This window comes from Ursus arctos, unplaced genomic scaffold, assembly GCF_023065955.2.
Source record: "Ursus arctos isolate Adak ecotype North America unplaced genomic scaffold, UrsArc2.0 scaffold_6, whole genome shotgun sequence".
NCBI classification, from domain to species: Eukaryota; Metazoa; Chordata; class Mammalia; order Carnivora; family Ursidae; genus Ursus; species Ursus arctos.
In genome coordinates, this window is record NW_026623078.1 from 50978529 (window position 1) to 50994462 (window position 15934).

General features: G+C 33.7%; 1 protein-coding gene across 19 annotated transcripts in view; it reads left to right on the forward strand.

Annotated features, from left to right (window-relative positions):
- VPS13B (vacuolar protein sorting 13 homolog B) overlaps positions 1-15934 on the forward strand; it is a 765680-nt gene that overhangs the window by 408652 nt on the left and 341094 nt on the right. For all 19 annotated transcript variants that reach the window (XM_044382679.3, XM_048212588.2, XM_048212589.2 and 16 more), the window contains 2 exons: positions 1150-1370; positions 14258-14461. In XM_044382679.3, the coding sequence (XP_044238614.2) occupies positions 1150-1370; positions 14258-14461 (425 nt within the window). The remainder of the gene's footprint in view (positions 1-1149; positions 1371-14257; positions 14462-15934) is intronic.

A 15934-nucleotide genomic window follows, 5' to 3' on the forward strand; every position in this document is an offset into this window, starting at 1 on the left:
TTACTGTCACTGGAAAATAACCTGAATGTAAACGTACAGTGTGGCCCTGCTTCTTAACTGTGTGGGCATATCCAGCACAATGCAGGAAAAAAAAAAGAAGGAAATATTAGTTATGTTAATAGTTATTATTGGGAGTGGCAGGGTTTTGACTAGATTTTTCTTCTTTTTATATTTTCTAATACATCTTCAGTGATGTATCAGTACCTTATAAAGATGTCTATAATATCTATACTTACAAGTGCTGGTAGAATTGCAAAGTCAAAACTGTAAATCATAGGAACCTATTTTGCATTAGTTGGCATCTCAAGAATAAATGTTAATAAATATTCCAATGCTGAGTATACTTTTAAAAATCATTTCAGAAAGTACTGTATCTGTAGCTGCATTAAAAAATGGTTTTATCTCATAATTCATATTAACAACTTAATCTCTGATACATAAATAAAAGAAAAAAGTATAAAAGGAGGAAAGGAATTTTGCTTTTACTCCTGATATTTATGAATGCTAATTTTTTGCCAAGTATATTTTATTTAAAAATAACATATTATACATAAGAATCACCGGCAGAATATGCCAGAATGCATTTTGAGTCTTACCCCCGGAGATTCTGATTAAGAAGGTTTGAATTAGAAACCAAGAATCTATGGTTTATGTAAGCACCCATGTGATTTTGGTGCAGGTGGTCCAACAGACGATAATAGATTATTTATTCTTTTCCTCTCTTATTCCTCAGCTAGATATGTAGTCTCCAAGGTATAATGAATACATCCCCAGCAGTTGCACAGTGCATCCCACTAGGGTGAAGGAAAAGGAAGTTAGAACTTCTATTTATCCCATTTCCTTAAGTTCTATTTCTGTATGTTTCATAATGTATGTAATTATTGATATAGTGGTATGTTATTATTTCTGTATGTTTTATGGTTATATAATTGTTGATATGTAGTACGTTATAATAAATACAAATATAACATTTGTCAAAATTACTTTTAAATAGCATATAAATTGTTTAGCGCATTGGTCTCTGGTATGGTCGCTTTTTTTGGTACAGTATTAAATGTTTTATATTTCAAAAATAGATAACAGACACTATCAAGTGACAACTATATTTTTATATGTGCGCCTCTCTACCCCCTTTGTCCTTGTTACCAGGTAATGCTTTTCCTTGGACTGTCAGCTTGCATCATTTCAGCATGTATACCCTTTTCGGAAAACAAGTGACACTTTGCCTAGTGGAACCCATGGGTTGTACCTCTACTCTAGCTGTTACATCTCAAAAACTACTCGCTACAGGACCTGATACAAGGCATTCATTTGTTGTCTGTCTCCATGTTGACCTAGAGTCACTTCAGATAAAATGCTCGAACCCTCAGGTTAGTATAGTTGATTTATGGAAGGAAATTTAAAATAATGTGATTTAAGACCAATTGTTATCAATTTTGTAAAGGGTTTCTCTTCTGTTTAGTGTCCTAAATTATTTTTAACAGAGCCATCAAGATCAGAATGGTTAGATTAAGTATTGCTTTGAAGCTCTCTCAAGTTTTGTAATTTAAACTCTTCTGAAAATGTAATGGTGGCAGCATAAATGCATCTTTTGGCTGAAAGACTGAAATCAGTTACAGATGTAAAGTGTTTAAACACTGAAGGACTACTTTATTATCAGATTGGAAGAGTCTTTTAACGTGATCAAATATAATTTTCAACCAGATTCTCACTCAGAACTTCTTTTGCTCTACATGTAATATTAAAAAAAAAAAAAAACAAAAAAACAAAAAGTACTATTTACTATTTAAGAAATATATTTTGCTAATCCTGTAACATTTCAGTGGGTGTAGGCCAAACGTGTTGAATTCTGTAGTGTTACAATTTAATGTGAATTCCAGTCTCCCAGATTTATACAAATTATTAATTGCATATAGTTAACTTGTTTTTTTAGCCTTAAGCAGACTGTGGTATACTTTGTACAGAGATTGTCAGTGTTGAATGCTATTTGAAATTATATTTTAAAACAATTCTTTTTAGGTAGTTAATTAGAACTCACAGGTCAATATTGATAAATCTATGTTTATCTCAGCTTTAGTGATTACAAGCCAGTAATTAAGCCAGTTTTTTAGAGTGTGTTTTTTTTAAAGTGGGTTCAAATATTATTTCATATTTTATAGAGCCTCCTTACTGATACCATCCTCCTTTCTCCTCTTTTTCCTGCCTGGTTAATGGAGGATTAAAGGGACCTAATGGCTGCCAGATTTCTAAATATCATGTGAAGTGGTACAGTGTAAACTCTAACTAGACTATGAAATTTTTTCAACATATAATCTTCTAAAATAACTACTAAGAATAAAATGCAAAATATAAAGAGATATGGCCAAAAAGCCAACAGATGTATTAAAATGGAATACCAAAAAATATTCAAATGACCTAAAGAAGTCAAGATACTGTAAAAGAGTTTGGAAACAGGGTAGAAACAGAGATGAAATCTTGCCATATACAACGGTGTGGATGGAGCTAGAGTCTATTATGCTAAGCGAAATAAGTCAGTCAGAGAAAGACAAATACCATATGATTTCACTTCTGTGTGGAATTTAAGAAACAAAACAGGTGAGCATAGGGGAAGGGGGAAAAAAAGAGAGGGAGGCAAACTATAAGAGACTCTTAACTATAGAGAACAAACAGGATTAATGGAGGGGAGGTGGGCGGGGCATGAGCTAAATGAGTGATGGGTATGAAGGAGGGTATGAGGAGCACTGGGTGTTATATGTAAGTGATGAATCACTAAATTCTCCCAAAACCAATATTACCCTATATGTTAACTAACTAGTATTTAAATAAAAACTGGTAACAAAAATAAATAAATGAATAAAGTGGTAGAGCTGAACTATTCTCACAACGATGTTAAATGTTAATGATGTTGACTAGGAGTGTTTAGACCATGAGTTAACAAACAAAAGCCTGCAGTCCGGAAACCCAGTTTTTACATTTTGTCTGAGTTTGCTGTTATGCAGAATTAAGTAGCAGCACCAGAAAACAGTATGGCTCACAACAAAGCCTAGAATATTTACTATCTGACCCTTAAATGGAAAGTTTGCTGACCTCTGGTCCAGCTATTCCTATTAAAAGGCAAAGATTTATAGAGCAAGACTCTATTATATATTGCTTAAAAGAGAAGCACTTGAAATATAAAGAAACAGATATAAATAAATGCATAGGAACAGTGTACCATACAAACAGCATAAGACGGCTGGACTTGGTTATTTTAATATCAAATAAACATAAGGAAAAAGCGTATTACTAGAGATAAATAATGACATGAAACAAAAATGGGTAGAATTAAAGGAAAAAACAGATGATTTTTCAATACTGCATAGTAGGAACTTTTTTACAATCTCTTTCAGTAATTATAAAGCAACTAGATGAAAAATAAATACCACAGACATAGTAAGGAAGTTTTATAACACCTTTCTCAGCGTTTGATAAAGCAGCCAGATAAAAATAAATAATTGGAGATCTAGAAGAATGAAAAATACTACAAACTCACTTTGATCTAATTGATATTTATAGAGCACCATATCTAACAAACATGGACTATACATTGTTTCAGATGTACATTGTCTCATTTTGTTTACGAGATCAAAATAAAGCATATTACCTAATCATAGTCAAAATGTATTAGAAATAATAAATTATAAAAAACTATATATATGTGGACAGTAAACATGCTTCTAAACTATGAATCAAAGGCAAAATCACTTGGACTTAAGAAAATATTTTGGTTGAATGACAAAAAAAGTGGATATATTAAAGTAGTCTTCAGAGGAAAAACATAATTTTAAATATTTACATTAGAAAGGAAGAAAGATCTTAAGTCATTCACTTAAGGTTCCACTCTAGAAAGCTAAGAAAAGAAGATAAACTCAAAAGAAGTAAAAGGCTAAAAATAATAAAGATAAGAGCAGAGATAACTAGTACAATAAAAAAAGAAAGATAAAACACAAATTACCAATATTGGGAATGAAGGAGAAGCATTATCTTGCAGATCCTATAGACTTTAAAAGAATAATAGGATATGAGCCACTTTATGCCAGCATGTGTAATAATTTAGATGAAATAGAAATTTTTACTATAAAATAACTGTACAAAAGTGATACAAAATAGAAAATCTGAATATCCTTTTATATTTATAAAAGAAATTAAATGTGATATCAAAACAAATTTTTTTTGCATTTTATTATGTGCAGTTAGCTACTGTATAGTACCTCATTAGTTTTTGATGTAGTGTTCAATGATTTTGAAGAAAAATTCAGGCCCCAATGGGTGAATTTTATCAAATATTTAAGCGAAAAAAATAGGAAATTTTCACAATTTTTTTTCCAGAGATAGAGAATGAAGGATTCCTTCCCAGATTGTTTTATGAAGCCAGTATAATCCTGTTACCAAATCCTGAAAAAGTCTTTGCAAAAGAAGGAATTAGAAATCAATATCCCTCACGAAAATAGATGTAAAAATTCTTAATCAAATATTAGCAAATCAATATAGTAATACATAAAAAAGTTAATAAATGATGATAAAGTAGGATTTATCTTAGAAATTCAAGTTTGGTTTAATATTCAAAAATCATTTGGTAGAATTCACCATATCAGTAAAAGAGTTGAGAAAAATCTTATGATAATTTCCATATTTACAGGTAAAACATTTGACAAAATTTACCCATTCATGATAAAAACTCTTAGCAAATTACAAATATTAGAGTATTTTTCAAAACTGCTTAAGGATATATGTAGGAAATGAAATATCATATTTAATATCATACTGAATTGTTTTCCACTAAAATATGAAAAAAGCCCATAATGCCTGCTTTTACTACTTGCTCTGGATCATACTAGATGTCCTAGCTGTTCCAATAAACCAAAGGAAATTAAAAGGCATAAAGATAAGAAAGAAGTAAAGATCTATTTGTTTATGATAAAATATTTTATAGAAAATCCTAGAGGAGTTAACATATTAGTGGAATTAATAAAATAATCAAGGTTGCAGGAGACAAGAGTAATGAATAAAAATCAATTGTATTTTTATATAGTAGCAGCAAACAATTGGAAAATGGAATGAAACCATTCCATTTATATTGGTGTCCAGAAACAGAAACAAATGTATCTAACTAAAGATGTCCAAGACCTCTTACCTTGAAAACCAGAAAGCATTCCTGAGAGAATTTAAAGAACCTAACTGGAGAGAGAAACCTGTTCATAGATTGGATGAGTCAATATTGTTCAAAGGGCAGCTCTCTCCAGATTGATCTTGATATTGGGCATAATCAGGTTTAAAAACATTTTCTCTTTGAAAGACACAGTAAGACAGCAGAAAGCCATACACTAGGAGAAAGGGTTTTTTTAAACACAATTTTAATTTATTAGAGAAAGCACGTGTTGGGGGCAGGAGAGGCAGACGGAGAGGGAAAGAGAGAATCTCAATCGGACTCCCCACTGAGCAGGGATTCTGTTGCAGGGCTCAATCCCAGAGTCCCAAGATCATGACCTGAGCTGAAATCAAGAATCAGAAACTCAACTGAGCCATCCAGGCACCCATAGGAGAAAGTATTTGTAAAATATTTGTCAAGGGGTGCCTGGGCAGCTCAGTTGGTTAAGCATCTGTCTTCAGCTCAAGTCATGATCCCAGGGTCCTGAGATTGAGCCTGCCCGCATTGGGAATCCCTGCTCAAGGGGTGCCTGGGCAGCTCAGTTGGTTAAGCATCTGTCTTCAGCTCAAGTCATGATCCCAGGGTCCTGAGATTGAGCCTGCCCGCATTGGGAATCCCTGCTCAGCAGGGTGTCTGCTTCTCCCTCTCCTTCTCGCCCTCCCCCTGCTTGTGCGTGTACGGGCTCTCTCTCTCTCTCTCTCAAATAAATAAAAGCTTTAAAAAAATAAAATATTTGTCTAATTGTTATCCAGAATATTTAAATAATGCTTTCTACTTGATAACGTGGCAACAGAACAGTTAAAAAGAAAATGAAGACAAATCCCAGGGCTAAGATTTAACAGACATTTACCACTCAAGATGTTATTGGTCAGTAAGCACCTGAAAAGGTGCTCATCATCATTATTTGTCAGGGAAAAACAAAATAAAACATGAAGACAATCCACTATACACCGGTTAGATTGGCTAAAATAAAAACGATAAGCATTGTGAATCATCTAGAACTCTTTGTATTCTGTCGCTGGGAATATGAAAATTATACAACTTTGGAAACAACTTGAAAATTCCTGAAAAAGAATAACATGCACTTAGCATATGACAGTCATTCCTTCCTCGTTTTTTCCTCAGAGAAACAAAAATATATGTCCATGCGGAGACTTCTATAGTGATGTATTTGGCAGCTTTATTTTGTATAGCCTAAAACTGAACACAGCCCAAATGTTCATCAATAGGTGAATAACTAAACAAATTATGGCCAATCCATACAATATAATACTAAGCCATAAAAAGGACTGAATTATTGATAAAATGCAGCATCATGAATGAATATTGCAATCACTATGCCAAGTGAAGAAAGTCAGACAAAAAAAGATTACTTACTGTATAATTACATCTGTATAAAATGTTAGAGTATGCAGTCTACTATATAGTGACAGAAAGATTCCTAGTTGCCTGGAGAAGGGAGAGGGAAGGAGGAGGGAATGATCCTAAGAACAAATTACAAAAGGAGATGAAGAAACTTCTGGAGAAAATAGAAAACATTTTTGTATTCATAGTTTATATTTAGTAGTACCTTAATCCTTATATGATAGCTAACTGCTACTTGGAGTTGTCTACCAGAGACCTTCTATTTTAGGAACTTCCGAATGTCATTTTAGCCTTGAGAGGATTGTCCTACTCTACATGTTCTGGATATCCATAGCTGTCCTAGCTGAGAATAAATTTTATTACAATTATTGTTTAACCTGGGAAGCCACCATTAATCTTTTAAAAAATTTCTCTTTTACTTTGAGATACTCAGTTGTATTGTGATTTCTGTGGAATCTTATTAAATGTAATGTGGCTCAAACCTAGTGCTCTCTAATATCTTTATTGGATATCCACTTCATTTGGAATTGAGCTCGGGTGTCGTTGTTGTTATTGTTTTTAAATACAAACTGGTTCTAAGCAAAATCATCACCTAGATAGAGCTTAGTTTTGGTCTGGTATTTCCTTCTCATGTCTGCTTCCTTCTTTTGTCCTTACCTCCTTCACTTGGCTCCCAGAGCCTCCTTGCTGCTGCTCCCCAAATACCAAGAGCTTTTATTTTTGAAAAATAATCTGAGGCTGAATGAACATCATGCCTCAAGAATCCCTTTACCCAAAATGTAATAATTCTTATCTATTCATTTAATTCTAACTTTGTCTTTTTCGTAAGTCCTCATAAACCAACTTCTGTTTGATAATTACCAGTTTCTATAACCAAAGTTGATCACAGGATTGTTGGGAAGTTTATGTGAGATACTTAAGAAATGTTGTGAAAACACCTTGTAAACTCTGAAATGCTATATGAATGCCATTTAAATTAACTCTGATGTAAAATGTGAGACCCTCTTTGTACATTGTTATAAATATCCCTCGTGGAATGTAGCAGTGTTCCTGAAGGGCTAGGAAACCACAAAACAGTATAGCACTCTGAAGAATCATTGTGTACTCAAAGATTTGTATAAGAGTTAATACTATTTTATATCCTTGTGTGCCAGATTAACCTAAATTTTAATGATTACAAATGAGACTCCAGGGGCACCTGGGTGGTCCAGTTGGTTGAGTGTTGAACTCTCGATTTTGGTTCAGGTCTTGATCTCATGGTTGTTAGTTCAACCTCCGTGTTGGGCTCCGTGGTGGACATGGAACCTACTTAAAAAAAAAAAAAAAAAAAAAGAGACTCCAAGTAAACGTCTTTCTTGTGAGTGGTTGCTTTAGTATAGGCTTGCAGACTCACTCTGGATACTGTCAAAATTACAAAAGATGATTTGATTTTTTTTCCCCAAGTATAGAAGAATATTTATTGGGTACTACAAGTCCAGTATTACATACCTCATCCAGAAATGAGGAAAACAAAGATGAATGAGATAAACACACTATCGGGGAACGAGACTATTCTGTCCCTTCAAGGTCCTTCTAGGCGGACTAAGAATCAAGTTGACATCAGACAGATTAACAGAAAATCAAATTTAATAGCATGTACAAGGGTTGAAAGACTTAAATGTGAGACAGGGAACCATCCAAATCCTAGAGGAGAACACAGGCATACATATACATACACACACACATACAATGGAATCTTACTCAGCCATCAAAAAGAATGAAATCTTGCCATTTGCAAAGACGTGGATGGAGCTAGAGTCTGTTATGCTAAGTGAAATAAGTCAGTCAGAGAAAGACAAATACCATATGATTTCACTTATATGTGGAATTAAACAAAACATGAGCATAGGGGTAGGAGGGGAAAAAAGAGGGAGGCAAACCATAAGAGACTTTTTAACTATAAAGAACAAACTGAAGGTTGATGGAGGGAGGTGGGTGGGGGATGGACCAAATGGGTGATGGGCATTAAGAAGGGCACTTGTTATAATGAGCACTGAGTGTTATATGTAAGTGATGAATCACTAAAATTGGTTCCTGAAACCAATATTACCCTATATGTTAACTAACTAGAATTTAAATAAAAACTTGAAACAGCAACAAAAATAGCATATGTGTGGGGAATCCACAAGAAATGGAAATTCTAAAGATAGGCAAAATTAGGTATATATGTCATCTTGGACTAAGGAGAAGGGATAGGGGTCTGGGACTTGAGGAAAGGAATGCAATTTACAGGAAGATGAAAAAGAGTAAATGTTTAGTAAATTCATGTTTGCTGAGTCACTCAGAAACAATGGGACATAGAGGAATTTGATCAAACAGGCCTTGCTTCTTTCCTCCCTATCTACTATACCTCATTCTTATAATGTAGTTCTTTGTGGTCATAATTCTCTTCCTAGAGTAGGTCCTCTCCTAAATTCTTTGAGGCAGTTGTGGGGGGAGGTAAAGAGCTTTTCCTGAATCTGCTGGGTTTTGATTGTTTTTTAATTCGATATATTCTTCATGTCAGAGTGACCCACTATGGGGTGGCCTGCCCTTGGCCCATATAACATGAAGAAGGCCATGCCTACACACATCTTAATGCAACTGTTGAAAGCCACAGATAACGAGCCCATCTTGAAAGTATCATGAGAAAAATAATGCATTACATACAAGAGAACCAAGGTTTGATTTTTAGCTTACTTCTGAATGTGAAGGTCAAAAGAGCAACATCTTTAAATTGAGAAAATTATAAAAAAAAAATACAGCCTCTCAATCCAAAATTATATATTAAAAAATACATGTTTATGAATAAAGACCAAATAAAGATATTTTTACATAAAGGAATCTATCGCCAGTAGAACTGCATTATAAGAAATCTTGAAGTCTCTCAGGCTAAAGGGAAATGAAACCAGATGTTCGAGCATCTTCTTAAATGTTTATTGGCCATTGCGTTTGTGAATTGACAATTCATATTATTTACATTAATTTGTATTTTCTTAATTATGAATAAGGTTGAACAGTTTTTGAGTGTTTATTGGCCAGTGAATTTGTTTTATGAATTGATAATTTATATCATTTACCCAGTTTTTCTATTAAATTTCTTAGCCATTTGAGGAGCCTCCCTTAGGCTCTATAAATATAAACCCTGTATTTGTAATGCAGTTATTTGCCTTTATGGCATCTTTTACCAAAATTGTTTCATCTTTCTTGATCAAATTTATGTATAGGTGTATTTTTATTTTCTGGGTATCCTACCTTATAAAGAATATCGTGGGCCCCTAAAATACATCCACATGCATCCTGAAATTTACCATTTATTTTTAAGATTAATGACTCAAAATAACCTTTTTTTTTTTTTGAGTGGTTTTCACTAATCCTTCTGTTTTGGTTTAGTTTTTGTGAATGCCAGTGCTTCTTGTTCTTTTTTGTGCCATGGACCTCTTTGAGAGTTTGATAAAAGCTATGAGCCTGTTCCCTGAAACAATGTATATACCCACCAAATTTTGCATATGTTATCAGAAGCTTTGCAGAGTATTAATTTGTAGCCAGTACATAAGAGTCTTCATTCCATTTTAAGGAAATAAGTCCTTCATAAATACCATTTTTTTTGTTTCTCCATTTGAGTGATATCAGAAGTTTTGATACTGGTATATTAATTTGATTCATTATTGCTTAGATACAAAACCTTCAAGTAGTTTATATATTTTAAAATAAAGGGCAAGCTCTGTATGTAGGGCATGCCCAGAACAAATTCATTGTCATGTAGACATTATTGTAGGACTGTGTATCAACTATAGTGAACTAAACTACTATGTCAGTTCCTAGAACTCATTGCCATTCAAGGGCCTTAGACAGTATAAATATTTAACTCAGTTGAATATTCAGAGTTTTTGTTTCTAGCAGTGATTTTCATTAACACTTCCCTTTAACTTAACTGTTTTACCAAAGTTACCCAATTCTCTCTTTTTTTTTTTTAAGATTTTATTTATTTATTTGACAGAGATAGAGACAGCCAGCGAGAGAGGGGACACAAACAGGGGGAGTGGGAGAGGAAGAAGCAGGCTCCCAGCGGAGGAGCCTGATGTGGGGCTCGATCCCAGAATGCCGGGATCACGCCCTGAGCCAAAGGCAGACGCTTAACCGCTGTGCCACCCAGGCGCCCCACCCAATTCTCTTTAATGTCTTTAGAAACTTGTCTCTTTAACCTTAACAATTGTATTTATTCTAAAATTAAAAGACCCTATAGAATCCTATTTTTAATATAATAAAATTTCAATTTCCTTTAACCAATAAATTGATATATTTTGTTTTCATATAAAGGCATTTCTAGGAACATAAAACCATCTTTGCATCTTTGTGTTGTAAATATGTGGAACTAGAGAAAAAATGGATTTATGCTTTTATCCTGTTTATTCATAGTTTTTATTGCTGTAAATTATGTTCAGTTTTCAGAAAGGCAGTGGAATTTGACATCACTGTCTAGGAACACAGCATTGAGTTTAGACAAAACTGGATTTGTATTCTAGTACCACTCACTCATTTTTAATTTTTCTGAGCCCCTGATTTTCATTTTTATCTTTAAGCAAAATTAGACTGGGTAAGAGTTATGCTTTTATATGAAAAGGCTTTTTAAAAAAATTTTGGCAAAACTCTTTTTTGAAACTGAGTTCTAATGATTAGTGACAACCTGCATGCCAGATGAGCTAGCCTTTTTAAGTTTGTATTCACTTAGACCTCTTTGGTGTTCACCATGGATTAGTAATCTTTTGTTGAAATTCCATTCCTGCTTGGCTCCCATTGAAATTGTATATCCATGGTTTCCTTCTTCTATCTTTATGGTTACTGTTCTATCGGACTCTCTTTCCTAATACCCTGCAGAGCAAGTTCTTCCTGCCTAACTGGATAGACTTTTTTGTTGCCCCTATATCATTTCCTCCTCTTGGCTATTGCTCTTGCTAGTCTTATGACTAGAATGGCCTTTGCATCCACTTAAATTGCATCTATCCTTCAGGAGTGTATCTCCTTGAGAATTATCTCAGCCTCTCCAGTACAATTAAGTCTCCTTTCTGATTGGTTATAGATTAAATGAGAAAGTATATATGAAATTAATTTTTCAACAGTAAAATATTACATTTTTGATATTCAGTTAAGTTTTTGATATAGAAGTTATTGTTGATACTCAGTCACCTTCATACATACACATAAAACTGCCTCACATGGTGCTCATTTTTTAGAAATTTTTAAAGTTTTATTGGGATATTCTTACATACAATAAACTACACATGTTTAAATTAATGGTATAAGATTAGGCACATGAAACCATTCTCAGAATCAAGATAATGCGTGCATCTGTCATCCTCAAAAGTTTCTTTATGCTACTTTGTTATCCTCCATTTCACTTCTTCCCCTCATTCCAGGCAACTACTGATTCTGTCATTATGGATTAATTGTCATTTGCTAAGATACCATGTGAATAGAATCATACAATTGTATCCTGTGTTTCTAGCTCTCCTTTAAAAAAAATTTTTTTTTGCCTAGCTTCTTTCATTCAGCACATTTTGAGATTAAGCCATGTTTTTTCATGAATTCATATTGATTTCTTTTTATTGATAGATATCATTCTGTTATATGGATATACTGTATTTTGTTTATCTCCTTACTGGTGAACATTTGAGATTTTTTTCCAGTTGTAGATTACTACAGAAAAACTGCTATGAATGTCTGTATTCAGGTCTTTGTGCGGACATAGATTTTCATTTTTCTTGGGGGGAAACACTTAGGAGTGAAATGGCTGGACCATGTGGTAGGTGTATGTCTTTTTCAGAAGCCACTAAACTGTATTCTAAATTTTGCTTTCCCATCAGCAGTAAAGGAGTATTTCAATTGTTCTACATCTTTGCCAATACTGGTATGGTTAGGCTTTTTAAAGTTAGCTCTTTTAATAGGTGGGTAATGGTAGCTCATTGTGGCTTGAATCGGCATAGTTTTCAGTACAGCTTGGAGAATAAGAGTTGAACGTTTATGTTTAAATTTTTTATTTTTTTTAAAACCTCTGAATTTGGGAAGTCTGAATTCTGTGATAGCAACTTTCTCCTTTGAAAATAAAAATATGTTTAAAGTTTACGTGTTTGCTTGGTGCAGTAACTACACAATGTGCTTAGTGACTTTCATACACACTTATTTAAGGGTAATCGTTGAAGGAAATAAGAAATAGTGACAATAAAAGCATCAGTTCTCTTAAGTAAATAAACCTTACGCCCTCAGAAGTATTTAGAACTTGTTTTCTTTGGTTTATGCTTTCTGTATTTGTCAGTTTTAATTGTTTAAGAGAAAGTAAAGAATCTGTTTTCAAAATATGGTTTTCAACAAAATTGTTTCTTTTTAACAAGAACTTATTCTTGATTATGAAGGACAAAAGAATTTGAACTAAAATTTTTCTGAGAGGCTTTTTGTAAGATCTCTAGCCATTAGATTATTTTTTTAAACAAAAAGAACTATAACCTGAGATTTGAGACTTCATCACACAAAAAGCAAGAGAAAACTGTAACCCAAGTACTGTTTTATATCAAATAAGGGTTGACAACAGTGTTTTTATGCATCTGTTCTGCCCACATAAGAAGCCAGCTTTATCATCTGGATGTGTCCTGGGGCTGAAACTTCTTATAAATATGAGAATTTCACTTTTTTTTAAATGGCAAGCAGAATATGGTATCCAGCTGTGGATTTGCTTATATATTTTGTTTGCATTTTTTTCCTTGGGCTTGTTTTATACAGTATATGGCAATATGTTGTCATACAAATTCCATGATTAATGCTTATTTATGAAATCTTATGTAAATATCTTAGAACTTAGTCAAACAATGTGCAAGTTAAACAGTTTTTTTCTCTGAATATTGGAATGACAAATCCAAGGGGAATAGTAGGTTGGATAGTTTATGTTCTTTATCTATAGCGAAGTCTTATATGTAACATTTTCCTTTTACTGTTCTATGTTATGTCATTCTTTTTTACTTTATTTTGCTGGGCAAGAAATCCTGTTTCAGTTTTATTCCTCAGAAAAATAAGAATTCGAATGTGGAAATCATTTAGAAATAAGAATGGTAATCATTTCATATGTAATTAAATAATCATATTTACTAGTATATATTTGATATCTAATTCTGATACCTCTGCTCAAGAGGCATTTCTTTGTGTTTGTTGTATTAGTCCTATATTAAAAGCAATCCACTCTCCCATAATAAGTAAGCTGTTTTATTAGCATTATTACCATGTTAACATGATTTTCCCACAAATATGCTAAGTTGCTCATAAGGTATCACAGTATTAATATGTAGCAGACTTGAAGTATGGGTAAATTCATTGTATCTACTTCAAATTCCAATCATGATAAAATACTTAATATTGTAAACTTGTTATATGAATTTTCTCTGCATATCTCATCAGAATCATAGTATCATAAAATATTCATGATCATATGCACAATTATATAATATAATTATATGTCATAGATTATAGATCACAATATAATAAGATCAGTGGTGCATTAATAGATTTTTATTTCATGTATTTTTGTTTTCCTTGACTTGTTTTAATTTTCTCACATGTAGTAATTTAGTTAATTGTGACTAGAAGTTGAAAGGCTTGTTTTCCCTGTTTTTTTTTTGTTGTTGTTTTTCTTCTGCTCAGGTGCAGCTCTTATATGAGCTAACCGAGATCATGAATAAGGTCTGGAATAAGATTCAGAGGAGAGGCAATCTCAGTCCTTCCTCAGCCTATCCGGAAACCATGGCAGGGCCGGTCCCTGGTTCTCCAGTGAGAAGCAGTGTAGGCACAGCTCCTCCAGATACCAGCACATGCAGCCCATCTGCTGATGTTGGAACTACTACTGAGGTAAGTGTTTCTGAAAAATTCTGTTGCCAGTGAAGGGTGATATATACCACAGAGTTGTATATCAGGATTGAGAATGAAGATGACCTCACTTCTGTGGAAGCTGGCAGGTTCAGAAGGCTCATGGGGAGCTGTGGTAGCAGTGGCTGCTTATTAATGTTCCTTTTAGGTTCCAGGATTTTAATTACGTTCAGTAGGTAGTCGGGTAGCTCAGGAAAGTGGGGGTTCTCTGGAATGGAAAAAACTGAGACACAGTAAAGGTATGTTTCCTCAGGAGTATGGAAACTTAGAAGCTGAGTGAAAAAGAGGCTCATGCTCCTTTCCCCTACCTTCTCCCCCCTGCCCTTATTGTAAACCATGGTGTTATTATTATTTTTACATTAGTGGTTTTCAGTCCTGTCAGACCCAAAGTCCTCTCCTTCTCCCTTCCAGCCATAGAAACCTTTCTTTTCATTTTTAGCATCCTAACCTTACCTAACGTGCCAGTGACCTTTTATAACAAATATTTTATAAAGCCCCTTTACTATCCTGAAAGGAAAATAAAAAATAATATAATCCACATATACATATAGTTTCAAAAATATCTTAAGTAAAATATAAAGGATTAAAGGAATATAATTGAAGGTATAATAACATGTATTTCAATATATGTATAAATGCTCAGGCATGACTATGTTAGAAGAAGACCTAATGAAGTCGTCAGGTACATATAGTGACTGTGAATGTGAGTGATACCGACTCTGAAGGTCTATATCCAGTGCCACAAGTGGTACTATTGTGGCATCATTTGTTGGTGGCATCATTTTCTGAAATAGCGGCAACCCTGGTAAAGTTTTGAACAAAACAATATTTATTCTTCTTTTCATTTCAGTAGTTACATTTCTGGAACTCTTAGTGTATAATAAAGTCGTGCAGAAATGCCAAAAAAATAGTGTTTAGTCTAAAACTGAATTCAATTTTATTTCCAAATATTTATACACAAGATTTTCACCTGTGTAAATTTCTGTGAGCTAGGGAGCGCCTGGGTGGCTCAGTCAGTTAAGTGTCTGCTTTCGGCTCACGTCACGATCCCAGGGTCCTTAGGATCGAGCCACACGTTGGGCTCCCTGCTCAGTGGGGAATCCCTCTCCCTTTGCCCTCTCCCCGCCCCGGCTCTCTTTCTCTCTGTCAAATAAGTAAACAGAATCTTTAAAAAAAATTTCTATGAGGTAATTTTTGTTTTCCAGGACTTATTCATCATAGAACCTCTTTATTCCCCTGCTCCTAACCTTTAAATGCCAGTAGTGACACCCAGTCATTGAGTCAACCAAAAACATCCTAATACATTTTTAAAACACACCCTAGAGGGCTGAACTTGCACCACTGAGAACTACTATGAAAGATAGAGGTAGAAGTTATGTTTTTGTTTTTGCATAAAGATATCATTTCCTGTGGAAATAAAGTTATTGGCAAAATACAGAATTGGAGGAAGAAGAA